Source organism: Nelumbo lutea, chromosome 8, assembly GCF_056320005.1.
Source record: "Nelumbo lutea isolate HS-2025 chromosome 8, American lotus-T2T, whole genome shotgun sequence".
In the NCBI taxonomy this organism is placed as follows: Eukaryota; Viridiplantae; Streptophyta; class Magnoliopsida; order Proteales; family Nelumbonaceae; genus Nelumbo; species Nelumbo lutea.
In genome coordinates this window covers 49,113,574-49,139,339 of record NC_142691.1, presented here as the reverse complement: position 1 = coordinate 49,139,339, position 25,766 = coordinate 49,113,574, and the positions used below count along the sequence as shown (strand labels likewise).

The 25,766-nt window shown below is 38.3% G+C and overlaps 1 protein-coding gene and 1 long non-coding RNA gene across 4 annotated transcripts; one reads left to right on the top strand and one right to left on the bottom strand.

The window, feature by feature from the left end:
• Window positions 1-1,430: 1,430 nt before the first annotated feature.
• LOC148844075 (uncharacterized) lies at window positions 1,431-2,033 on the bottom strand. The gene has a single exon (XM_088959491.1). It carries the CDS (start codon window positions 2,031-2,033, stop codon window positions 1,431-1,433), a length of 603 nt encoding a protein of 200 aa, XP_088815617.1.
• An 18,179-nt stretch (window positions 2,034-20,212) lies between these two features.
• Window positions 20,213-25,688, top strand: LOC148844074 (uncharacterized). Of its 3 annotated transcripts, none has more exons than XR_016103499.1 (10): window positions 20,213-20,520; window positions 22,357-22,384; window positions 22,613-22,695; window positions 22,845-23,055; window positions 23,162-23,298; window positions 23,443-23,616; window positions 23,841-23,921; window positions 24,119-24,292; window positions 24,423-24,518; window positions 25,456-25,688. It is a non-coding gene; the product is annotated as an uncharacterized LOC148844074 (long non-coding RNA). The 3 variants fall into 3 exon arrangements; XR_016103501.1 differs by lacking the exon at window positions 25,456-25,688 and adding an exon at window positions 24,811-24,938; XR_016103500.1 differs by having other exon boundaries at window positions 20,317-20,520; window positions 22,209-22,384.
• The last annotated feature ends 78 nt before the right edge of the window (window positions 25,689-25,766 follow it).

The window sequence follows — 25,766 nt, the reverse complement described above, 5'->3', positions numbered from 1 at the left end:
ATGTATAAATTGCGATTCAGAATATATATAATCTATTCAACTAAATATCTACTCATTTGTAATGATCTTTGGACATACATGTATTGTCATTTTGTAAGTTAGTCAAAATTTGAAGGGTTGAAGTCACCATTTCGTAGTTTAAGAAGAAGGTCAGCTGAAGTAATCTCTTTATTACAAAATGTCCATTTGCAATGCGACCGGATCATTCAACCTGGAAAGACCAAGTAGGTAGGCCAACCACATGACTCATATCATGAATTGCCATCCCTCAACTCAGTTTCATCCCTTTTGTAGTGATAGACCTCCTTATTGAAAAGCCAAAATAAATTGAAGGCTCAGTTTGGAAGGAGTATAATACAAATATGTACAGTATAAATATATAAAAATAATACAAAATACGTGGTTTTGCGCTCTATATATTTGTATTTTTGCTCTTTCCAAATAGAGCCTAAATTGCAAACATTGAAGAATCGCAAACATTTACCAACTGGCCCAACCCTATCCCATGCTTCCGTAGGCTCGAGCGGGCTCAATTGGGGGTTTTCTTCTTGTATACTTTGTCTTTGTTTTGTGAGAAAAGAGTGAGACTTTTGGTATATTTGCAGTTTAACGTTTTCTCTGAGTGAGGTAGTTGTGAGTACAAGGCTTTATATTCCTTTCCATTATAGATTACATTGTGGATTTCTGCTCCTTCGTCCATGGACGTAGGCTATAAAACGAACCACATAAATTTGTGTGTTGCCTTTGCTTGCTTCTCTTTATCTCTATTTTTCTTTCATTTTTGGGTTCCATTCGTAACTGTACTTCTGGGATTTGAATAACACAAACTTCTACCATGCAAAAGGATTGCATCCAATAAGAAATGAAACTTGTATCCACCACAATGAGGTCTGATTTGTGTGAGTATTGGCGAATATTTGTATTGCCTTTGCTAAAGGATTAGATCAATTGTAATAAACCTATTTCTCAAGAGAATCAATAACCCAAAATTTGGACGGTAAAGAATAACAAGAAAAATGTGAGTAAAACTATTATCCTCTTTATCATGTATAAAATTGTAATCTGTACAGTTCCATTCTTGTATACTGTAATTACATAAGCAAATCCTAAAAATGTGGTTGCCCATATTAATTTTGAGTGGTCAAAACAGTTAAAAGTCTTTAGCTGGTGAGGATGTTGAGTAGAGAAACTCTGGTCTGTATCAGACGCCTAAAAAGGAAGTCCAATCCTTCTTCAAGGCTTTCAAGGCTAACTTCCAGATCCTTCAACCTTTTCTCTGCCATTTGTGAACCTTCAACCTCAGCATCTTTGCTTGGATTGCAACGAGACAAGGTGAAGAGTACAACATCAACAGATTCCACCTCATTCATGCTCTCCTAATGTCTGTCACAAGCTACTACTCCTCTGTGCATCAGCTTTGACACCAAATGTCACCTACCGACCTTTGGTTTTGACATGGGCGTTGACAAGAATGACAAGATATCCCGGAAGACAGGAATTGCAATACTGCTGACTTCTCTTAAGATCCTAACCACCATTGCTGAGTCATGATCAAGATCTAAGAGAGGCCAGGCTACACACTTCTCTTCCAGACGTTTCAGCATTTTAAGGCAGCTGCTAACATCCTTCTCCACCCTTTTCTTGAGGGAAATATATTTTGCGATCTTGCTCCCCAGCATCTCCTCAAATTTTCTTCTGCGAAGTGCCGAGTGAAGATCAAGGACATTTTCCTTCATTACAAGCAAAATGTCCTTTGTAGTGCCCCCTATATCCAGCAATGTGACAGATCCCTCTATCAACTCATCCACCAATCCTTCCAGTTGATGGTGGACCAAGGTCTGCTGTGTTTGGGGCATCTGAAGAAAAGCCTCCACACATTTGTACAACTCAACAAGACCCAATAGTGCAACACTGATCGACTCTTCCTTCAATGGAGATCCTGATTGTGCTGTTGATGACAAAGACTCTAAGGCTCTAAGCCTGTTAAGCTCTTCTTCAATGTTGATTGCAGTAGGATGGGACCGGGAGGGCATGCTAATGGAGCGAACATGGCAACGACTTTCAGTTGTTGCAAAGAATCAGCCATCTTTTACTTCTTTCTCGGCAACAGATCGACTTGCGTAGAAGTTCTTTAGAGAGAAGCTCCTTAGATTGGGGAAAGGATTGATGTTTCTCTCTAGACCCTTTGAACTATTTATAGAAACACATACAAGGATTATAAGAGGAGAGACAAGGAGAATCATTCTGAATTGGAATCATAATGTCCATATAACGAGCATGTGATATCAGTACGCATGTCATATTTCTGGCTAACAATTCCCAAGTTTCAACCTTATTTTATTTCATTCATTCATGTGGGTACGTGATTGAAGGACAGTTCTATATGCACAGTAGGCTTATTATTAACTTGTATACCATCCCCTTGTCTCCCAACACTCCACCGTTCCTAGCTACTTTATTATTTTTGCTGTTTATATCGACTTAATGCCATTAATTTCCCAATCTCACAAAATGTCGCTTTCTATATTTGTCTCAACCAAGAGGACCAGTCGACCATCAACAACAATGAAAAATTAAATTAAGCAATTTTGGCCAAATGGGAAACAAGATCCGAAAGCATTGAGATAAATGGAATCAAGATCATGGGTTTGATTGTGCAAGTCTGGCATGTGTTTAGCTTGTCTTGGTTCATATGGTCATTGACCAAAACATAAAAGAAAACTTCAACATACAATTAGACCCATGATCAGTTAGGACCTATATATGCAGTAATGGATGCTAGCTACAACAAAATTATGTATAAATTGCGATTCAGAATATATATAATCTATTCAACTAAATAACTACTCATTTGTAATGATCTTCGGACATACATGTATTGTCATTTTGTAAGTCAGTCAAAATTTTAAGGGTTGAAGTCTCCATTTCGTAGTTTAAGAAGGAAGGTCAGCTGAAGTAATTTCTTTATGATAAAATAACCATTTCCAATGCGACCGGACCATTCAACCTGGAAAAACCAAGTAGGTAGGCCAACCACATGGCTCAAATCATGAATTGCCATCCCTCAACTCAGTTTCATCTTTTTTGTAGTGATAGACCTCCTTATTCAAAAGCCGAACAAATTTTAAGGCTGAGTTTGAGTGGAGTATAAATACAAATATGTACAGTATAAATACATATAAAATAATAAAAATTATATGATTTTGCACTCTGCATATTTGTATTTTTTCTCTTTCCAAATGGAGCCTAAATCGCAAATATTGTAGAATGCGAATTTTGTGTTGCAAATTAAAATTGCCCAAGTAACTTTTTGGTGCCAGCGTTCAGTCGCGCTTCTACTTATCCAGCTAAAGACAGAAGCAGGAGAAGTTTAATATTTTCAGGTGGGTAAGTTGCTTAACCACCCTTCAAGAGGGTATCAGGTGGGTAACCGATACTCTCCAAAAAAAAATATGTCTTCCATGAGACCTAGGGGTGAGCATAATTCGGTTAAAACCAAAAAACAGAACTGAAATTTCAGTTTCGGTTTAATCAGTTTGGTCTAATTAGTTTTTCAGTCGGTTTCTGTTTTATTATTCGGTTATTTTGTATTTTGATTTTTGGTTTTGGTTATTACAGTTGATAAATGAGTTAATCAAAAAAACCGATTTAATTTTATAACTATATATTTTTAATATTATTTATATTAAAATTTATAATTTTATATTAATTTTTTATATATCATGCAATATACATCATTACTTCATTTAATGCCAAGTTTCTAAAAAAAGTAAAACTGAAAAGAGTGATAGACAAGTAAAGAAAGCAAAAGTCGAAAGACTAAAAGACAACTAAAGACTCCTCTCTCTATTGGGCATTGGATGGTGTGGGAGTCTAGTTTCTCTCTAAAGAGTGAAAGACAAGCAAAATTCAATTGTCTCTCTCTCTTTGTCTTTTTTACTCTCTCAGTCTCTCTAGTTTCTCTCTAAACTCTAAAGACTAAGCTCTCAGTCTCTCCAACTCTCTCAGCCTCTCATTTTCCCTCCCTTAGAACTCCCAACTAATGCTGATTTGATTCTCTCACTTCTTCACAGTCATCACTAGTGGAGTAGAGAAGTATCGGCGGCAACAAACGATCCCCGACATCTCTTCCTCTCTCTCTCTCTTTCCTCTTTCCTTTTTTCTTTCTTCCTTTTCATCCCCTTCTTCCACCTTCCCTTGTTCCTGGTCAACTGAGATCACTACCGCCGCTGCTTCGACTTCCAGCTGCGATGGTGGATCTCCTTTCTCCCTCTCTCTCTCTCTCTCTCTCTCTCTCTCTCTCTCTTCTCTTCTTCTTCTTCTTCTTCTTCTTCTTCTTCTTCTTCTTCTCTGTTTTTAATAGAACATGAAAGGCTTGACTTAATTTTGGTTTTTACCGAAATATCCAAAATAACCGAAAAAAATTTGGTTCGGTTTAATCGGTTTTTACATATTTCAGTTTTGATTCGGTTTTGAACCAAAAAAACCGAATGCTCACCCCTAATGAGACCCATTATAGTGGCATGACAATAGGGAGAAGTTGGTTAATTACCCAGTTGACCAATTTAACCCCCATGAGCGATATACCAGCAAGCAAATGATGACTAAAAGTAATAAGGATTTTCTTTTTTTTTTTTTTTTTTTTTTGCATAGAATGCACATTACATGCAAAAAAAATATGCTCCATATTTGTCTCTCTCAATCCAATTTACTGTTGTCTCATAGAAGATTTCTTGGAGGTTCATCAACTTAGCTAGTTACAATTTCTCATTGAGGCATTGTTTTATCATAGAAATAAAATTACCTACAACCCAACAGAAAATAGACATCTATAGCCAACAAAAATTTACTAGAAATCCAACAAATTTACTTGGCATTAAACAGAAATAAAGAATGGTTTGAGTGGACCGAATGCTAGCTAGATTTTTCTCCTCTTAGCTCTATTAATTAATGATTCAACTTTAACTGTATTGGTCTAGATTTAGGACCAAACCCGGCCCAACCCTTAGATAGGGTCTTTGGACTTGTCCTACCCTTAATTTTAGATCAAAGAACCGACTTTGCCAACTGGCCCAACCCAAGCCCATGCTTCCGTAGGCTCGAGTGGGCTCAATTGGGGCTAGGCAGGTTGGTTAAGTTTAAAGTCCCCTTACTCATATTATGCACTTCCATCTTTCATTTGGTTTTTATAGTCCAATTTACATAAAATAAAAAGAAAGTGTAAATTTTTTAAACTACCTTTATGATTTAGGTAATTGATTAAATGTACCCTTACTGTTTGAAAATTGACTAATGCTACCTCTATTGTTTTTGACAATTGACTAACACTTTCCTTACCATTAGCACCCCTTAATATTCGTTAACAAAAGGACAAAAAAAGACTATTTTCCCATTTTCAAGCCAAAAAAAAGGAGAGCAAAGGGAAGTCGAAGATTACAACAAAAAAAAGTCAAACTATCTATTTAACCTTTTAAACTCTCAGACACTTTGCTTCACGGATTTAGCTGGAATCCCGTATTTAAGATCAAGATGAGACAAGATCCTTCACCAGATATCGACACCCTGCCAAAACCCAGAAGCTTTTTTCTTTCTTTTTCTGTTTTCCAAGCTCCAAAATATGTTGCTTCTAAAGCATCACAACAAACGCTACTACGCGTCTGCCTATGGTGCACCTACGGTGTAGTAAGGGATAGATACTGTTAACCACCGACATGCCAAATCCCTCTATCCCTTGTCTCTGCCCTAACAAATTTCTTTTTCTACCTTTTTTATGTTTACTTGAAAATGTTAAGAGATTGCAGGGAAATGAAAGATGGGTTTGAGAGAATCAACGCATTTTACTTCATATTACTGGTTTCCACCCTCTACTTTCGACATGGCGAGCGGGTGGTGCTCATTGCTGCTCATTGCTAATCATCCTTGACGGTGCTCATTGCTAATCATCCTCTTCTAGCACCAGATCCTCACCTTGTCAAGGCGGGGATAGGGTCAATATGAGTGATCTTCCACAAATGGAAAATGAGTGGTGGTGGTTCGATCAGAGCTCTCTAAAATCGGAGCTCATGAAAAATGAGTGGCAATGTTTCGCCACCACGAATTTGGTACTTCCCTTTTTGCCACCTTTCGTCTCCCTCTTTCGTTAGTTCCTCATATGTGGAAGGCTTTGAAAGGTGATGGTTTCAAAAATGTTGGTGTCGGTGCTAGAATTTATAACAAGAGTAAATTGGGTATTTTTAGAAGTTATAACAGTCACGTAATGCTCATTTGAATGGTTTATGATGAAACATTAACGATAATAGAAGTATTAGTCAATTGTCAAAAACAATAAGGGTAACATTAGTCAATTTTCAAATAGTAAGGGTTCACTTAGTCAATTAACTAAATCATAAGGGTAGTTTAAGAAATTCACCCTAAAAGAAATCATTGTGAAACAGACATATTGATGCAGTATGGGATTCGGACCAACTGATTAAACATTTACAAAGTTGGTTTTCAAAGACCCATCTTAGGGAGGAAAGTAGTATTTGATGCGAGAGACTATGTTTGAGCTATTTTAACAGAGGAACACCTACTGGTTGGGAAACATGGAAAGTTGGCACCAAGAAAGGTTGGACTATGAAAGATAGTCGAAGTCATCAATGAAAATGCTTATAGACTAAAGCTATCCAACCATATACATACCCACACGATGTATATGGGTATGATGTCAAACACTTGGTACCTTATGTTGGCGATCAGTCAAATGATGATTTGAATCCAGTGGCAGATTATCTCCAGCCCGGGGAAGATGATGTAGTATAGGAGAAGGCCAATAAGTTCTATGCAAGTTGGGACTATTCCAAGACACATAAGAAGCAGAGATGACGCCACTGGCCCAGCTTAGTAAATATTTACCAAAATAGCATCGTTATAGAATTTCTATCTTAGTTCGTTTTTCCCAAGTTGACACCATCGTAGAGTTTCTACTTTAGTTCATTTTTACCAAGTTAGCATTATATTGAGATTTTGAATTTATGTTCAATTAGGACTTTCCTTTTAAAGGGTTTTTAGTGGATTCTATTATGGAGTGTTTTTCTTAAATTAGGATTGCTCAATTAAGACTTTCTTTTTGATGAATTTTAGTAGGATTCTATTATCAAATGTTTTCATATTAGGAATAAGAGTTATAAGGGTGTATGCCTATATAAAGAGTATTTAGGGGAAGGCTAAGACAGTTTTTGATATTGAATTTTCTCTTAATTATCAAGTTAATAATTCATCTTCCTGATAGTTCAACTTTTGCTCTTTTCTTTGAAGTTTTTCTCAACGTGTTTCATTTCCATACTATGCCACATATGAATCCAAATGAAACTGGTATCAGTTTAATGATGAGCTCTGATAAGTGGGACTTTGGTAAATATTTGCATATTCTTTGTTAAAGGACTAGTATACTATTCTAATAAACTTTTTAGTCAAGGGAACCGATATCCAATAATTTTGGATAAATAATTATAAGAACGTCAGTTGATTGATTCATTATCAATTTCATCTTGTATAAAATTACAATCTATACATTTGGATTCATGTATAATGTACAAACGTACACTACAAATTTGTGATCACCCATGTTGGGTTTGATTAATCAAAACTGTTGGAGATTCTTCAATTGGTGAGGGTGTTAAGTAAAGAAACTCTGCTCTGAATCAGGCTCCTAAAAAGGGAGCTCAATCTTTCTTCAAGGGTTTCAAGGCTAACCTCCAGATCCTTCAACTCTTTTGTGCTAGTTGTGAACTATCAACCTCAGCGTCTTTGCTTGGATTGCAACGAGACAAGGAGAAAAGTGCAACATCAACAGATTCCACCTCATTCATACTCACATCTACTTGGTTTTCAGAAGCTACTACTCCCCCCCTCTGCATCAACTTGGGCACCAAACTCCATCTACCGACCTTTGGCTTTGACACGGTGTGGACAAGAACAACAGAGCCTTGATGGTGGACCTGGATCTACTGTGTTTGTGGCATCTAAAGAAAATTCTCTACACATTTGTACAACTCAACAAGACCCAACAAAGCAATACAGATTGATTCTGCCTTCAATGGGGATCCTAGTACTGTCGACAACTCTAAGGCTCTAATCCTTCTCAGCTCTTCTTCAATACTTGTAGCAGTTGGATGAGATCGGGAGGGCATGCTAATGGAGCGAACATTATAACGATTCTCATGAATTGAGATAGAATCTGTCATCTTTTTCTTCAGATTAGATGATAACGATTCTTTAGAGAGGAACACTCCAGATTAGAGGAAGGATGGTTCTCTACAGACCCTTATTTTGGTTGATCGATCTTATTTATAGAAACACATAGGAAGACAATGAGAGAGGGACAAGGAGAATCTTGTTGGCTTGGAATCAACATGTATGCATAACAACTATGTGATATCAGTCTGGTTGCTCCAATGTTCAGTGACATTTTTGGCTTACAAATTAATTCTCAAGTCCCAAACTTATTTATTTCCTTCATTCATGTGCCTATGTGATGAACACTTCTGTATGATCAGTATGTATATAGTAGCTTATTCATTATTTACTGGTATACCATCTCCTTGTCTCCCAACACAACCGTTCCATCTACTTTATATTGTTCTTGGTGTTGGAACCTATTCCAATTTTCTAACCTAATAAAATATTGATTATTTCCGGTAAGTTACTTATCTGGGTAAATACACTTATCCAGGTAATTGTTTCCTAGGAAAGATTTATCCGGATAAGTGCATTTACCCATGTACTTTTATTTCCCACATCGGATTCAAAATCAATTCTGACCACCTGGTTGATATGGTCTCATGCTGATCATGTGGTAGTAGACTTGGGATCAAATCCTGCCTACACATGGGTTAGGGGGCTATGAGTTTGGGGATGGGCTATATACCTTGATTATGTAGCCCTTTCGAACAATTCTAAAAGAAATCACACCCAACCAACATTCACCAAACCCAGAATAATCACAAAAACTTCTTTCAAGAACAAAAAGAAGCCTTACCCTAGCCCGAGCCTCCCATCAAAAACCCCACATGAAACAAATGCAATGGGAGGCTGGATCTGCTTCTCACACCGACCTCATAAGCAAATCCCAACGTGCATTGGGAATATCTCCCATACTTGTATGTTATTATTTACGGAGATGTTCCCAATGCACGATGAAATGTGCCTGTGAGGTCGTTGTGAGGCACCCTAAGTGAGGAGCTGATTCTAATTCATGCAAAGGCATTAAGCTATGGCCCACCCTGTTGGGCCCAGCCCATTATGGGGGATATCGACCCATATTATAGCCCACTCTCCTTCAGCCAACTATTTTTTTTCAAAAAAAAAAAAAAAACAAAAACTAGGGTTAGATTTTCTTTTGCGTGCGGCGTGTTGAAGAGAGTGAGGAAAAGAGAGAAATCGAAATACTGTGCAGATTTCTCAGTGCACAGAGTTCATCAAACGGCCGGAACTTTCCGATCTACCGTCCGATCGAGCATAAATTTCGATAGTAAGTGAATAACTCATGTTTCTTTATTCTGAACGGTCGGATCTTTGATTGGATCTCTGAATCACCGGTTATTTGAGGTCGAACAGAAGCAACTCGTAGTTGTTCGGGAAAAGAAAACATTTTGCGGCAGTCTTCATCAATTATTCTGACCAAGGGTCATTTGTGGATCGATTTGGCTGAAATTTGGTGGGATTGTTCGAAACTCATAGACCTACGATCAGAACGGTGGAGATCTGATTTGGAGTAGTGAAGGTCTCCATATTGTGGCCTGAACAATAGCCGCGTTTGTGAGTTTTTCTGACTGTTTTTTCACCGCTTTTGGTATTCTCGTTTGTATGTTTGAGAATCTGTATTTGCTCTATGTTTGTGAGCATATTGTGGTGTTTGAGTTGCTGTAATTGCTACCTCAAGTTATTAGTGGAGATTTTTGGTTGGGTCTCCTTGGCCCCGTGGTTTTTACCCTTCACATTGGAGGGGTTTTCCATGTTAAATATCGTGTGTGTCTCTCTTTGCTTGGCTTATGATTGTTTTTGTTGATATCTTGTTTGGAATTGTGATAGCTGAATATCTACAAGTTTTTATTTTTGGGAGAGAAATAGTTTGTGGATAAACTTAGTTTCTTCTCAACACACCCTATCATTTTTTTAGGAATAAAAGAAAATTTTATTAAAATAAAAAGAGAAAGAAAACCGGCGGAGGGGGGAAGAGGATAAAACAAATGGATCAAAGCCCAAGGATCACTCAAGGGTCTAGAACAAAAACATTCTACTAGTGAAAAACAAACCATCAATGACAACAATGTCAAGATAGACCAAGAGCACTGCTAAAAACCCCCACAAAATCGGAAGAGGAAACAAAAAGGGCATCAAAGACAGCCAAACTCGAAACTCAAAAGGCTTCAAAAAACCCAAGGCCCAAAATTTGAGTTAGAACGACAGACAGCTTGCCTCTTCCTCCTCTTCTTCTGCCCTGGATTGCCTGCCTTCGAGATCCCCTTGTCTCTCAACACACCTCCATTCCACTACTTCATTGTTCATGCTGTTAGAACCTAATTCCTATTTTCTATTCTAATAAAATGTTAATAATTATTTCCATATTTGTCTCAAGCGAAAGGATCATCAACCCATAAACCATAAATAAACAAATTAACCAATTCTGGCCAGATATGGTCATTGGGAACATGACGTAGAAATTTTGAGATGGATGGGGATCTCAGGATCATGGGTGAGTTTTATTGTGCAACTCTGGCATGTCTGCAGCCTGTCTTGCTCCAGTTGGTCATTGGCCAAAACACAGAATTATATTCTGTTAATTGATACATTAACAGAATTATGTTCGAGTTTTGCTTAACAATAATCTATGTTCAAGTAAGCAACTACAATAATCATTCGATAGGTTAGTCGTTACATAGGCTAATGCTAAAAGTCTCTATTTTGTGGTTTCAGCTTAGTCAATTTCTCTCTGACCAAATCCTATTTCCATTGCTACCCGATCATTCTTTCAAAGTATGTATATCAAGCAAATTACTTTTTTTCGAGAGAGAAAGAAGCCAACCAAATGACTAAATCATGAATTGTCATCCCTAAATATAGGTTCCCTAAATATGTCCAAATTCTCTCTCTCTCTCTCTCTCTCACAAAGTTGCCTCTCTCTCACACTCGCACTTGTGCTCTCTGATGGAGGCCCATCGCTTCATGGAGGCCCATATCACCATATGGGCGGCAGTTCATGGGATAAGAGATCTTGCAGGATAAGGATAATTCAAGAATTCAAGATCCATCAAGAATTCAAGAATTCAAGATAAAGCAAGAATTCAATAATCCAAGATAATTCAAGAATTCAAGATACATCAAGATCCAAGACTCAAGGAAGTTCAAGATCCAAGGTAATTCCAAGAAGACAGGATAATTCATGCACCCAAGGAGATCGGATGGTGGAGATCAAGCCCAAGAGTGTTCGATCCTATCAAGACAAAGATCAAGATCAAGAAGAGTTCGATCCTAGCAAATTAGAGATCTATCACAATTTATCTTTCCTAGTTATTCTACAATTTTCAAATGTATTATAAATATTGTCATTTTCTAAGCTAATAGAAACTTCAATTTTTCGCCACCTTTTCTCTCTCCTCTAGAGATTTACGTTTAGCTTCGCTAGAAGCTGGTGTCGCCCGGTGCTTGCATAGCCAGCCCGATTTTTCATTGCTTCCATGCTGCGTCAGGTGGTATCAGAGCAGGGAGTTCACCCAGTCAAATGGCCAACCAAGACGGTAGCAGTTGCAACCCACCCCGTGACGGAGATCAAGGGTGACAAGCTATTTGGAGAACAATCGAAGAGCAGCGCACGACTACATGTAACATCGAATAGCAGTTGGTAGAGATGGTTGAACAACTGCGGACCTTGTTACGGGAGGTTGTTCCACGGAACTTGGAAAATCCACATCCAATCGAAGGGAACGATCACGACAGACCACCCATCAACACTGCATCCCGGTATCCAGTTTTCGATGATGAAAGTGACGATGAGTTAGAGTTTAGTGTTGCTCCAGTTATTCTCGGCAATGGTAGAAATGGCAGGAATTGGCGCAACCCAGGTAATTTCAATCCTCACCAGAATAATGATGAATTTAAACTCAAAGTAGATTTTCCTACTTTTAGTGGGGATCTTGGTATAGAGGGACTTCTAGATTGGACCACAGAAGTCAATCGTTTCTTCGAGTACTTGGAGATACCAGAAGAACGAAGGGTAAAATTGGTAGCTTTCTGGTTAAAGGGAGGCGCATCTGTTTGGTGGGAATGCATGAGAGAGACCTGAATCAGAGAAGGAAGGGGTCCTGTTCGAAGCTAGAGGCGCAGGAAATAGCTTATAAGAGGTAGATTTTTACCCCTAGATTATGAACAGTATATGTTTGAATCATATCAACAGTGTGCGCAGGGTTCCCAGAGTGTTAATGAATATACATCTGAATTTTTAAAATTATCTTAAAGAAATCAATTATCTAAAAGTGATAACCAGCAGGTAGCCCGTTATCTGAGTGGTTTGAGACCGGCTATCAAAGATAAAATTGGCATCCAATGATTCTTAGTGTGCATGAAGCAAGGAACCTAGCCTTGAAAGCTGAATTAATGTTCTAGAAAAAGGCCTGTAGTGATAATTATCACCGGTTCAGCGGGAGCGACAACAAACCGGCAACTGTCGACAGGAACAAATCAGCCTCGGTAGTACAACCTTCTCACTCGGAAAGTATAGCTAAGGCCATTACGGGAGGAACTACTCGAGGTAACCCTTCCAACCCTCCTAAACCCAGTAATCTATATGCAAAGCCTACTCCTTTTAAATGCTTTATATGTAATGGTTGGGCATAGATCTAGTGACTATCCTAGAAGAAAGGCAGTTAATATGATAGAGAGGGAGGAAAAAGAAGATATTGAAGAAGAAGTATATTGTGGACCTGATGGGGAAGATGAAGAAGGTCTATACAAACATGAAGAATATACATGTGTTGTGAGAAAATTAATATTGTCCCAAAGAAATAAGGATACCTCTCAAAGGCACAGATTGTTCCATACTAGATGTCCTATCCAGGGTAAATTATTTGATTTAATTATTGATAGTGGCAATCAAGAAAATATTATTTGAAAGGATGCCATACAAAAATTACAATTACTTCCTGAAAAACATCCCAACCCATAAACAATTGGGTAGATCAAGGAAGGTGGCGGCGTATGGGTGGAGGAGCACTGCAAGGTACCATTTTCTATTGGTAAGTATAATGATGAAGATTATTGTGATATTGTAAACATGGATGCTTGCCATATTTTGTTAGGTAGGCCTTGGAAATTTGATACAGATACAAGACACATGGGTAGGAAGAATACCTATCAACTTGAAAAATAGGGTATACGCTACACTTTGTTACCCATGGCTGAAAAGAATGTTCCAAAGGCCCCAAAAACAAATGAGAAAAATTTCCTTACTATTACACATCATCATGCTGAATTTGTAAAAGATATGAATGAGACCCTGGAGGGGAATAAAATTCTAGTGGAAGTGCAGGGATTACTTGATGAATTCCATGATATAGTTCTAGATGAATTACCAAATGAACTCCCACCCATGAGAGACATACAACATCATATTGATTTTGTTCCAAGAGCTAGTGTACCTAACCTCCCACATTACAAGATAAGTTCTAAAAATAATGAAATTTTACGGGAAAAGATAGAAGAATTATTGAAAAAGTGACACATTCAAGTCAGTATGAGTCCTTGTGCAGTACTATTGGCTACAAATTCCCCATTCCTAGGCTGGACGACATGCTAGATCAACTTAACAAAGCTGTAGTTTTCTCAAAAATCGATCTCAAGAATGGATACCATTAGATCAGAATCCGCCCCGAAGATGAATGGAAGACAGCCTTCAAGACTAGAGATGGCCTATTCGAATGGTTAGTCAAGCCCTTTGGGCTAACCAACGCACCCAGCACATTCATGAATTTGATGAACCAGGTACTGCATCCCTTTACTGGTAAATTTATTGTGGTATATTTTGATGATATTTTAATTTACAGCAAATCTATCACTGAGCACATTGGACATATTAAGGAGGTCCTAAAAGCACTAAGGGAAAATAAATTATAAGCTAATTTGAAGAAATGCACTTTCATGAGTGATAATTTGTTATTCTTGGGGTTCATTGTGAGCAAGGATGGAATTAAAGTAAATGAAGAAAAGGTGAAAGCTATTAAGGAGTGGCCGACCCCATCCAATGTCACAGATGTAAGACGTTTCCTTGGGTTAGCAACTTTCTACAGGCGATTTATTAAACATTTTAGCAGTATTGTAGCTTTCATCACTGAATGTTTGAAAAAGGAAAAATTTCAATGGGGGGAAGAACAAGAGCAAAGTTTTGCTCTCATAAAAGAAAAGTTATGCACTACTCTTGTCCTTGCTTTACCAAATTTTGATAAATTATTTGAAGTTGCCAGTGAAGTTGGCATAGGGGCTGTATTGTCCCAAGAAAAGGGACCCATTGCTTTCTTCAGCAAAAAGTTATGTAAATCCAGGAGAAAGTGGTCCACTTATGACAAAGAGTTCTATGTTGTGATGAGAGCCTTGAAAACATGGGAACACTATTTAATTGCAAAATAATTTGTTCTTTACACTAACCACCAGGCCCTAAAGTATCTCAGTGGGCAGAAACAATTAAGAAGCGACTTGCATGCAAGATGGTCTGCTTTCCTAGACAAATTCCCATACAAAATTGTGTATAAGGCTGGACAACAAAATAAAGTAGCCGATGCTCTTAGTAGACGTGTAGCCCTCATCAAGACCCTCAGTATTGAGATTGTGGGTTTTGAGTGCCTAAAAGACCTATATGCCCAGGATGAGGACATCCAACAGGTATGGGAGAGATGTGTGAAGCGACAACCAACAGATGATTTTTACATTTATGATGGTTTCCTTATGAAGGGGGGACAGCTGTGCATCCTTGCACCTCCCTCTGCGAAAAGATCTTCAAGGATCTGTATGGGGGTGGATTAGCAGGACAATTGGGAAGGGACAAAACAATTGAAGTAGTTAAGGGGTGATACTACTGGCCAAAATTGAGAAGGGATGTGTCCACCATTGTGAGTAGATGTTATATTTGTCAGACAGCTAAGGGACAAACCCAAAATACTGGTCTCTACATACCTCTACCCGTTCCTACTGCTATTTGGGAAGACTTGTCCATGGATTTTGTGCTAGGCTTGCCAAAAACCCAAAGAAATATGGACTCCGTCTTCGTAGTGGTTGACAGGTTCTCTAAGATGGCTCACTTCCTTCCATGCAAGAAAACAGCAGATGCATTAGCGACAGCCAAATTATTTTTCAAGGAGGTTGTCCGTTTACATGGGGTACCCAATACTATTACATCAGATCGAGATACAAGGTTCTTAAGTCACTTTTGGAATACCATGTGGAGGTTATTTGACTCATCACTAAATTTCAGCAGTACAGCCCATCCGCAGAAGGACGGACAAACAGAAGTGGTGAATCGAACCCTTGGTAACTTGATTCGTAATATCTGTCGGGAGAGACCAAAACAATGGGATTTCGCCATAGCACAGGCCGAGTTCGCATATAATAATGCAGTCCACAGCTCTACAGGTAGGTCTCCGTTCTCCATTGTCTACATAAAAGTTCCTAATCATGCACAAGACTTAGTGAAGCTACCCAGAATGCCCGGTGTTAGTAACTCTACAGAATAGATGGCAGACCAGATCCAATCCGTCCAAGAAGCCGTGAAGCAAAAACTGGAACAAACCAACGGCAAGTACAAGTTGGCAGCAGACAAGCATCACTGGCACCAAGTATTTGACGTCGGTGATGAAGTTATGGTATTCTTTAGGAAGGAAAGGATTCCCGTGGGAAAGTACAACAAGTTGCAGCCTCGAAAGTATGGTCCCTACAAGATCATAAAGAAGATAAAAAACAATGCCTATGTCGTGGACCTACCAGATCATATGGGTATCTCTATGACATTTAACGTGGCTGACCTTCATCGCTACCTACCTGAGATGACACTTGCATATCCTAGCCACGACTTGGGGTCGAGTTCTTCCCAAGTGGGGGAGAATGATGGAGGCCCATCTCACCATATGGGCGGCAGTTCATAGGATAAGGGATCTTGTAGGATAAGGATAATTCAAGAATTCAAGATCCATCAAGAATTCAAGAATTCAAGACAAAGCAATAATTCAAGAATCTAAGATAATTCAAGAATTCAAGATACATCCAGATCCAAGACTCAAGGAAGTTCAAGATCCAATGTAATTTCAAGAAGACAAGATAACTCATGCACCCAGGTAGATCAGACGGTGGAGATCAAGCCCAAGAGTGTTCGATCCTATCAAGATCAAGAAGAGTTTGATCCTAGAAGATTAGAGATCTATCACATTTTTTCTTTCCTAGTTATTCTACAATTTCCAAATGTATTATAAATATTGTTATTTTCCAAGCTAATAGACACTTCAGTTTTTTGCAACCTTTTCTCTCTCCTCTAGAGATTTATGTTTAGCTTCGCTAGAAACTGGTGTCGCCCGGTGCTTGCATAGCCAGCCCGGTTTTTCATTCTTCCACGCTGCGTCACTCTCTCTATCGCTATATCTCTCACACACGGTTGCACATCAACATCAGCAATTCTCTCTAGCTCTCACGATCTCTCTCAGACACATCCACAGCATTTGATTCATAGGTAAATATCTCTCTCTTTCCTTGTCTTCTTTCTCTATTTGTTAGGGTTTCTTCATTATTGTGAGAGTTTGTTTCTATAAATGTCAAATTGGTATTTCTTGCTCCACATAATGAAGTCTGGTTTCTAAATTATGTTTCAATTCCGATTTCTAAAAAATTGCTGACTAACATGTTACTTAGGGTTCAGGAGAACCCATCTCTATTTGTAGAATTTAAACAGAGTATTTTACAATCAATCTCAAAGTGCAATTTCTACTTCCATGTTTTGATTTCAGTTGGATAATAATATGGCCGGAAAAGTGTAAATCTCTACCATTTGAAATTTGTATGCAGATGGCTCAGTCACTCTAATACAAAATCTTCTGGGGTTTTGTTCTACGTTACAAGAAGTGTTGGATTTTAATCTCATAAGAGATTAGATCCAATGGGTTTGATTGGTCAATTACATGAGAAATTGCACCTGCACACTTGGTTGAAAAATCAGTTTTTCTCTTACAAAAAAAAAAAAAAAACCCAGTTTTGAACTTGTCCCTCTTTGGATAATTACAAGGTTTGTTTTCAGTATTTCAATAGGAGCTGATTTACACTCCTTAGAATTAGTAGAAGAGAGTATGGGGATTCGATACCGCGCAACACGCTCGCACGCGTGTGCATGCCTGTGTGTGGCGCACTTTGCTCGCACTTCGCGCGCACCTGCATGGCTCACGATGGGCAGCTCTGGTTTTGGTGCGTTGATGACCGTTGATGAGATCAATGGTCACGATTTGATCGGGTGTGATCAAGAGGCACAATTCAAAGTTAACAGTCACCAACTGTTAACAACTTTTTAAATAGTCATATTGTGACTGTTCAAGGTGCCTTCTCTAAACCAGCACTTACCTTTTCCTCATACCTCTTCACAAATTATTTAAGGAGCATGAATCAGACTCCAAAACACACAATTTCGAAATTCACTATCTATCTCTCTCTCAGTCCGGTCTGCTACAATCTCACAGAAGGTTTCTTTGGAGACTCTTCAACTTTGCTGGTTGCAGATTCTCACCCAAGGCTCTGTTGTATCCCGGGAACGAATTTGCCTGTAACCCAACAGCAAACTCAGTAAAACTGAGTGGGGACAAATAACATTCTAAAGACAGTGTCGTCAGACGCGTCTCAGAGCTTCTCCTCCAAAGTTACAGTGACTCCATCTTCCCCAACAGGAAGAGTTGTACATGTATGTATGAATTGCAGATAGAGAAGAAGATGTTTAATTTCAGTAGAGAAACTAATTAAAGAACATAACCAGAAACAGTTCAAGCTATCTTATATGCCTGGTCTTACTTCTGCCAAGCTTCTTGACTTTTTAGTATGTAAAAATACAAATTAAATCCAAATCAACTTTATTAATAGATAAACACTAATTTTAGGTAGGTGTATATCAGCATAAATTTAAATGTTTAAATATTATGATATTGATTCATTATCAGAACGGATTGAGATAGATCCATATTTTATCCACCAGTTATATATGAATGGATCAAATTTCAATGACCTTAATCAGATCGGGTTTGAATTTGAATTAGGACAAATGGACATCAATTTATAGCCATAGCTCCAACTTTTCTGTGACAAATGGTTCAGCCTGGAATTAGAATTCTGTTCTAATGTTAGAGGGGAACCCATTGACCCCTCTAACAGGGTGCATTCTGAAGTTTGGACTGAACATTAGACAAATCTGAGTCATGTGATTTAGATTCAGAAAAAGAAAAAGGAAAAAAAAAAAATGTAGATACATATTGATAGGTCCCAGTCAAAGCTAAAGAGATAGAGTGTTCTGCTTAGGGTGAGAATAAGACCACAAGAGTTTATTAACTTCCAACTGCCCCATTCATGTGGTGGGGTGGTGTTTAAATACAAAAACTTCTAACTTCCTACCACTGAGATAGCCTCAAAGTAAGGGATTAGCCTTCTAACTACATGGCCGATCCTATGCCTTCTCATACTAACAACTTAACAGAAATAACAACTAACTTATTTGGCCAATTCTTATGCTTAAGACCAGCTAACAATCAACAACTAACTTCTTGACCGATTCTTGTGGCTTAACCGATTCCTGCTCTACTGGGCCGTTGCATGGGCCATGCATGCTGGGCTGGTTTTGCATGGGCCACGCATGAAGGTTTTCAGTCCACGTACTTTGGGTTGGGCGTAGGTACCCTGTTCGACCTTCGCGGCCCATCACATATTTCAAGTGAGTGGTTCTGTGTAAGTTAATCCTAGAGGAGTTCATTCGATAAAAAATCTTGCTTGGAGCTTTCCTTTTTTATTTTTTTCGTATCAGGCCGATGTCAACATAGGAAAAGGAACATTAAGTTACAAGTTATAACTCAATAATTTGTCAATTGAAGTTATCTGATGTTGTTAGTTTTGTAATCTAGGTGGCTGATCGAAAAAAAGTTGTATAATCTAGGTTTCTATTGTCTTTGCATCATCATATCCATTCTGAGCGAGGAAATTCACCGAATAGCATTACTCATATGACATTTGACTTTTCAAATACATTTAAACTAGTCTCACTGTTTCAATGATTGGACATGGTTCATCTGAATTATGTATTATGAACCTTTGCTTATGGATCAATGTCCTTGTGAAGCTTGTCATAGTTACCCTGACAGAGGGATCATGTTATTGTTTTTAAATTGAAACAGGGAGGAATCATCATGTCTTCCATTTATGGTAGTGACTGCCTTAACTAGCAGGAAATTGAAGGATAAATATTAAAAATATTTATGAGCTCCATTTGGGGAAATTTTTTCTAAGAAAATTTCCAATCCTTTTTATTATTGTTCTCCTTATGATTTGTTTTTAAGTTTTAATTCTTGTTTGTTGATGTTTTTTGGTCTGCTACCCTAATATAATTTTCTTGAATACGGTACTTGAATGTTTCAAAAGTCTTGAACCCTGAATCTCTGGCATGATACTGAGTCCGTAATTGCACAACTAAAATTCTGCAGCTTCTGAAAGTACTGCTGATTATAATTGACATAGCAATCAAATCTCAAAATGCAGAAAAGCTAAACTGACATCATGTATAACTTAAAAGAGAAAGGGAGACTGACTTGAAGAATTTATATAGTGTGTGGGGTGTGTCTAAATATGAAGCCCAAATTAGGGGTGTAAGTTGGTTTTCTGACTTGAAGAACTTATATAGCATTGGGCTTGGTTGGATGAGCCGAGGCCCATTCAAATTTTAACAAATGCTCAACCCAAGCCCACCCAAGTTGCAGCTCTGGCCTCAAATGAATGGTGGGAGGACCAAATATTCGCAAGGAAACCTTCAAAGTTCAAACCCAATCAACCTGCCTAATCCAAAGCTCTGAGCAACTTCTGTTAGGTGTAACAAGGCTGGTCTCGCATTGATTAAATTGAGTCTAGATCTCAGGGATGAGCCTCAATTAACCCTAAACCTGGTTCAACCTGCCCAAATTGCAATCTTATTCTTTTTCTGACTTCACAAACTCAGATCCAGAATTTCCTGGGGATCAAGATGATCAGATTATGGCTGTAAATGTGTTGTTCCTGGTCTGAGGCACTGCAGGAATTCTGAAGTAAATCAAGCCAAAGGCCTCAGCCAAATGTAATTTAAATGAATAAATTTAGGTCTGAGATGCTAATGGCAGGCCTGAGCTTACACCCTTACACCAGATCAGATTGCCTAAAGCTTCCAAATAAGGACAAGCCCAGTACTGGAAGGACAGAACAGCTCCGCACTAACTGCCACGAGGAAAAGATCAAAAGGTGAGTAATTTTTTTTTAGAGTGTGGGAGATTAGTCCTCCAACATTGAAAGAGGATTGCAGAAGCGCACCCACCAGCTCATCCTGTCTCAAGACACCCACAAAAAAATTACATACTTCAATCGGACATACTTCGGATTCATCAGTTTAAAAGGAATGATAATATCTCACTTCCCTTGACAGAACTGATAAAAATAAATCTTCTTTTCTGTAGCAAACACACCTCAGTGTTGGCTTAACTGTATACAGAATAAGAAAATGGTTCTTTTGGACTCCTTTTCCTTGCAATTTTTCTCTATTTTTTCTTTTATGGCTTTCCTGGCTTCCCATTTATCTAAACAAAGGCTTCTACTCCTCATGTTACCATGATAAGTATTTAGGAACAAAGGAGGTTGGGCTTGTATGGGTTTATCCAACCATGGATTTGAGAAAGATCTAATAGTGATGTGATGTGTTTAGTTAAAGACAAAGAACAATTTGAAGGGTTACATGGGGATGCCCATTTTTGATGAATCCATCTAATTGTAGGCCTGTAGATGACCCAGTTGTTTGGATGGTAATTTGGCATCCATTGAAAAGAGGAGGCACAGGATCAAACCCACATAACCACAGGCTCTCCATGGTAAGATCAGTGGACCTCCTTATACACCCTGCTCTGACCCAATGGAATTGTAGGGTGGATTGGTTTTGTTTAGACCTGTTCATGGGCCGGGTGGCCCAACGGGCCGGCCTGGCCCGGCTCGACCCCCGAACGGGCTTGAACAGGCTTTTTGGCCCACGGGCTTAACCTCGGGCCAAAAAGCCCAGCCCGCATAAAATTCGAGTCGGGTTCGGGCTTTGCCAAAATAGTCCGGCCCAAGCCCGGCCCGGCCCGACCTATAGTTAAACCTAAGTAAACCCGGCCTGACCTATAGTTAAACCTAAGTAAAAATCCTATGTGATGCCCATTTGAATAAATTTTTTGATTTGAGAAGGTTGTTGATTCACTTGTAGGCCCATTGTTCATTTAAATTGGGGAAAAAGACATCTGAATTAAAATAGATAATGTCTATTTGAATAGGGAAAATTTTGAATTTCCTTTATTAGGTCGGGCTTCGGGCTCGGGCTCGGGCTTCAGGCTTTTTATCAGGGCCAGGCTTGGGCCCAAGTTGTAGGCCCGTTGGTCGGGCCGCGCTTGGGCTCGGGCCTAACATTTTTCTATTAATAAAGAGTCAAAGCCCGACCTGAGCCCGGCCCGGCCCGGCCCATGAACAAGTCTAGTTTTATTCCTTGCAAAGGTAATTGATTCTGTGTATTGTGCACGGCTTCTATTGTCATCATCATAGAATAGTGTATTTTATTCTCTCTCAAATATATTCTTCTTTTCTTGTATTTCCAAGTTTTGCAACTGAAGTTTCAGTTTCAGAACAATTCGATATGTTAAAGTGGAAATAACAAAGAGATGTTTAAAAGGCACCTCAAAAAATAGTGTTCCAAAGCCTTAACCCATCCCCTTCTCCTATAACCATGAGAATTGCTTGACAAGTGGTTGATTTTCCAAAATACCACATGCTCTGCAGCTATAGATCATGATGCAGTAATATTTGATCAGTCTGGGCAAATCCAATGGGTGTCGATGACTGCTTGACTACATCATGCAGAATTAAGTCAAATATATATATATATATATGTGTGTGTGTGTTAAATTCAGATAAGTGAGGTGGTGTTACTGATCAAAAAAGGAAAAGTGAGATGGTGCTGGATGGATGATACTGTAGAGATTTCTTCCTCCTCTTCTTCATTGATGTTGTCTACGGAATTGGGCCCAGCTCATTGATCTCCTCCTTCCATTGTTTCAGGGTCCAGCGGTATTAAGGCAGGCTTCAGGTATATGTCAGTCTCTGTTACTAGGAAGCCTTTTATGTGTTTACTTGCAAATGAAATTTAGGGAGGTGAAAAGACTAACTTCTTATCTGAATATTCTTATCTAAAATAAAGTCTAGATGACAGGTTTCTGGTTTCTTATTTCAGGGTTCTTTCATGGATTAATTTTGATATATCCATATAAGATTGTGACGTTAGCCCGATAACATCCATTATCTTATTTATTTTCAGGATTTTGTCTCCAACAACTTACATATTCTTTGCTTCAGCTATCCCAGTTATGTCATTTGGTGAACAGTTGGACAGGAATACAGGTAACACTGATAAATTATACTGTGGTTCGAATTCTGTTTTCTAGTTAGGTTGGTAATGTCATGAAGTCCAGCTAGAGTTTCAAATGGTATTGATAAGATTTCCTTTGCATTGCAAGCTATTAATAGAAGCATTTCGTTCTGTTTTCTAGAAAGCATTTCTGTTTTCTAGATGGGATTCTAACAACAGTTCAGACATTGGCATCTACTGCTTTGTGTGGGATTATACACTATTATTGGAGGTCAGCCTTTGCTGATTCTTGAAGTGGCAGAACCTACTGTGCTTATGTACACGTTCATGTTTAACTTTTCCAAAGACAGACCTGATTTGGGACCAAAACTCTTCCTATCATGGACTGGATGGTAAGATATTTTTCTGCCTCTGCCTCTGTTTTGCACATTAATGTATGTATGTGTATGAACTGCACATAGATTTCTTTGTAGTAGAACTTACATGATCTTTTGGCAGGGTATGTGTATGAACTGCAATCTTGCTGTTCTTGCTGGCTATTTTAGGAGCTTGTTCTATTATCAAGGTTTACCCGATTGGCAGGGGAACTGTTTGGCCTGCTAATTGCAATGCTCTTCATGCAGCAAGCTATTAAAGTAAGATTATAGTGCTTAGTTTTTTTAATTGATTATTTTTCTTGGGTTAATGTAAAATTAAGAAAAGATAAAGGAATACTTTGTCATAAATGATCAATTGGATGCAACTTGGTAGATTGATTCCAATTTCAACTCATGTGTTAGATTTTTAGGGCATTGTGGATGAGTTTCGCATACCCCAAAGAGAAAATCCAAACTTAATGGAGTTTTTACCTTCATGGAGGTTTGCAAATGGGATGTTTGCTTTAGTTTTGTCATTTGGCCTTCTGCGTACTGCACTGAGAAGTCGGAAAGCATGATCGTGGCGATATGGATCTGGTAAGCATGTTTTTGGATTTAGTTTATGCTTGCTCTGACTTGTTCTAGAGAAACTTTAGCAGTACTTGTTCTTAATTAACTGAAAAGAAGAGAGGCATCTTATCCATCCATTCCAGCAATAAGTCAAGGTTCTTAACAAAATTGTGAATTAGAACTGGTGGTCCTCCTCTTGCAGACATGTTTTTATCCACTTTACAGAAAATCTGAAACTAAATCTTTTGCAGGCTCACTACGAGGCTTCATAGCAGACTATGGTGTGCCATTGATGGTTCTAGTGTGGACTGCTGTTTCCTACATATCATCTAGTAGTGTTCTTAACACAATTTCAGGCTCACCCTTGCATTTCCTGATGTTTTTTTTTTTTTTAATGTTGATAAAGGAACAGTTTGTTCTTGTTTTTATTGCTTGCTGTTTTTTTATTGATTTTCTATTTGTGCAGACCATACAGATCTTAGTCCATTAGGAAGAACTAGTACTGATAATTTATTCTTAAAATTGACAGGAGATGCTAGATGTGCCCATTCTCTATATAGTTGGAGCTTTTATTCCAGCAACAATGATTGCAGTTCTTTACTATTTTGACCACAGTGTAGCATCTCAGCTTGCTTAGCAGAAAGAGTTCAATTTGAGAAAACCACCGTCTTTCCATTATGATTTACTTCTCTTGGGTTTCCTGGTAGGCAAACCTTCTTTCATACTTTTCTTTATCCAATTACTGAAATCTCTTACTTAATTATTTTTACTTTGATCCATAGTACATATTAACCCTTGTAGTAGACCTCTAAATTCTTCTGTTCAAATTTCAGGTCATATTGTGTGGTCTTCTTGGTATACCACCATCAAATGGTGTCATCCCACAATCTCCAATGCATACAAAGAGTTTGGCTACTCTTAAGCACCAAGTAAGGCATCCCAAAGCACTGTTTTTTTTTTTTTTTAATTTATGAGTAGTCACTCTAAACTGTTCTATGAGACTCAACCATCATGGTGCAAGAGCATACCTACTCCTGGTAGCTGAACCATCAGCTGAACTAAGGTATTGTATGTTGAGCTATGAGGTTCTTGGTTCATTTCAATCACACTTTCCTTCTATACCCCATCTTGTCAAGGAAAATTAGGAATATGTGTGTTTTGAGATGTATTTTAATAAATTGTTGTTCTAAGTGGACCTGGTTAAAGTTCTATTTTTGTCAGACTCAATGCTTTTATTTTTCCACTACCAACAACTACATTTTTCAAGCTTGGGACAATTATATGGAAATATGCAAGAGGCCTACCAACAGATGCAGACTCCATTGATCTATCAGGAGGCTTCAGTTTGAGTATGATATCTAATGTCTAGAATTTGAATTACAAAACATAAAAAAAATCTACTTTCTTCTCTCTATCTAGAGTGGGGAAAACTAGCACCCTTGACCTGGCTAGGTCAAATCACTTTATTAGGTTCACCAAAAACTCCATTTATGGGCCATGTTCTCCTTAGTTATTTGCCTGAGGTGGTGTCCTGGCAGAGTTGACAGAGCATTACCATGATCAAGGCCTTTTCATTTGTCGAAGGGATAATGGTTCCTAAGCTAGTTCATATATATAATTACTTTAGAGTCTATGATAGTGAAAAGGCATAATACCTAGAGAACTGAGAACCAATCAACTGGTATTCGTCAATGTTCACTGGAAGTTCTGATTGGTCAAAGTTCTTCCTTTATCATATCATTCTGAATCATAGAAGTTTCCTTACTTTCAAATATATTAATCATTTTGGTTATTATGCAATTGTGGCTCTGGCTATCTAGAAAATTGAGAACCAATCGACTGATATTCGTCAATGTTCACTTGCAGATCAAATCCGGGCTGCCAAAAGCAAAAGAGTAGAATGTGTAGCAGTCACAAACTCTTTGGTTCATGTTATATCTTCTTCAAGTTCTGGGAATTCTATAAGAGGATCAGGGATGGTTCCTACACTATTACCTCTACTATAGGATGTAAATGTTACTCATATGCACCTTGTATGTTCTGTAAAAACTCTACAAAAGCTCATGGATTACAGTAATGCAGTTGTTTCCCTGTTCAAAGATCTTGGTGGTGCGGAACTCCTATCTCAGAGATTACAAACAGAAGTGCATAGGGTCATAGGTCTGAGTGGTGCAGAC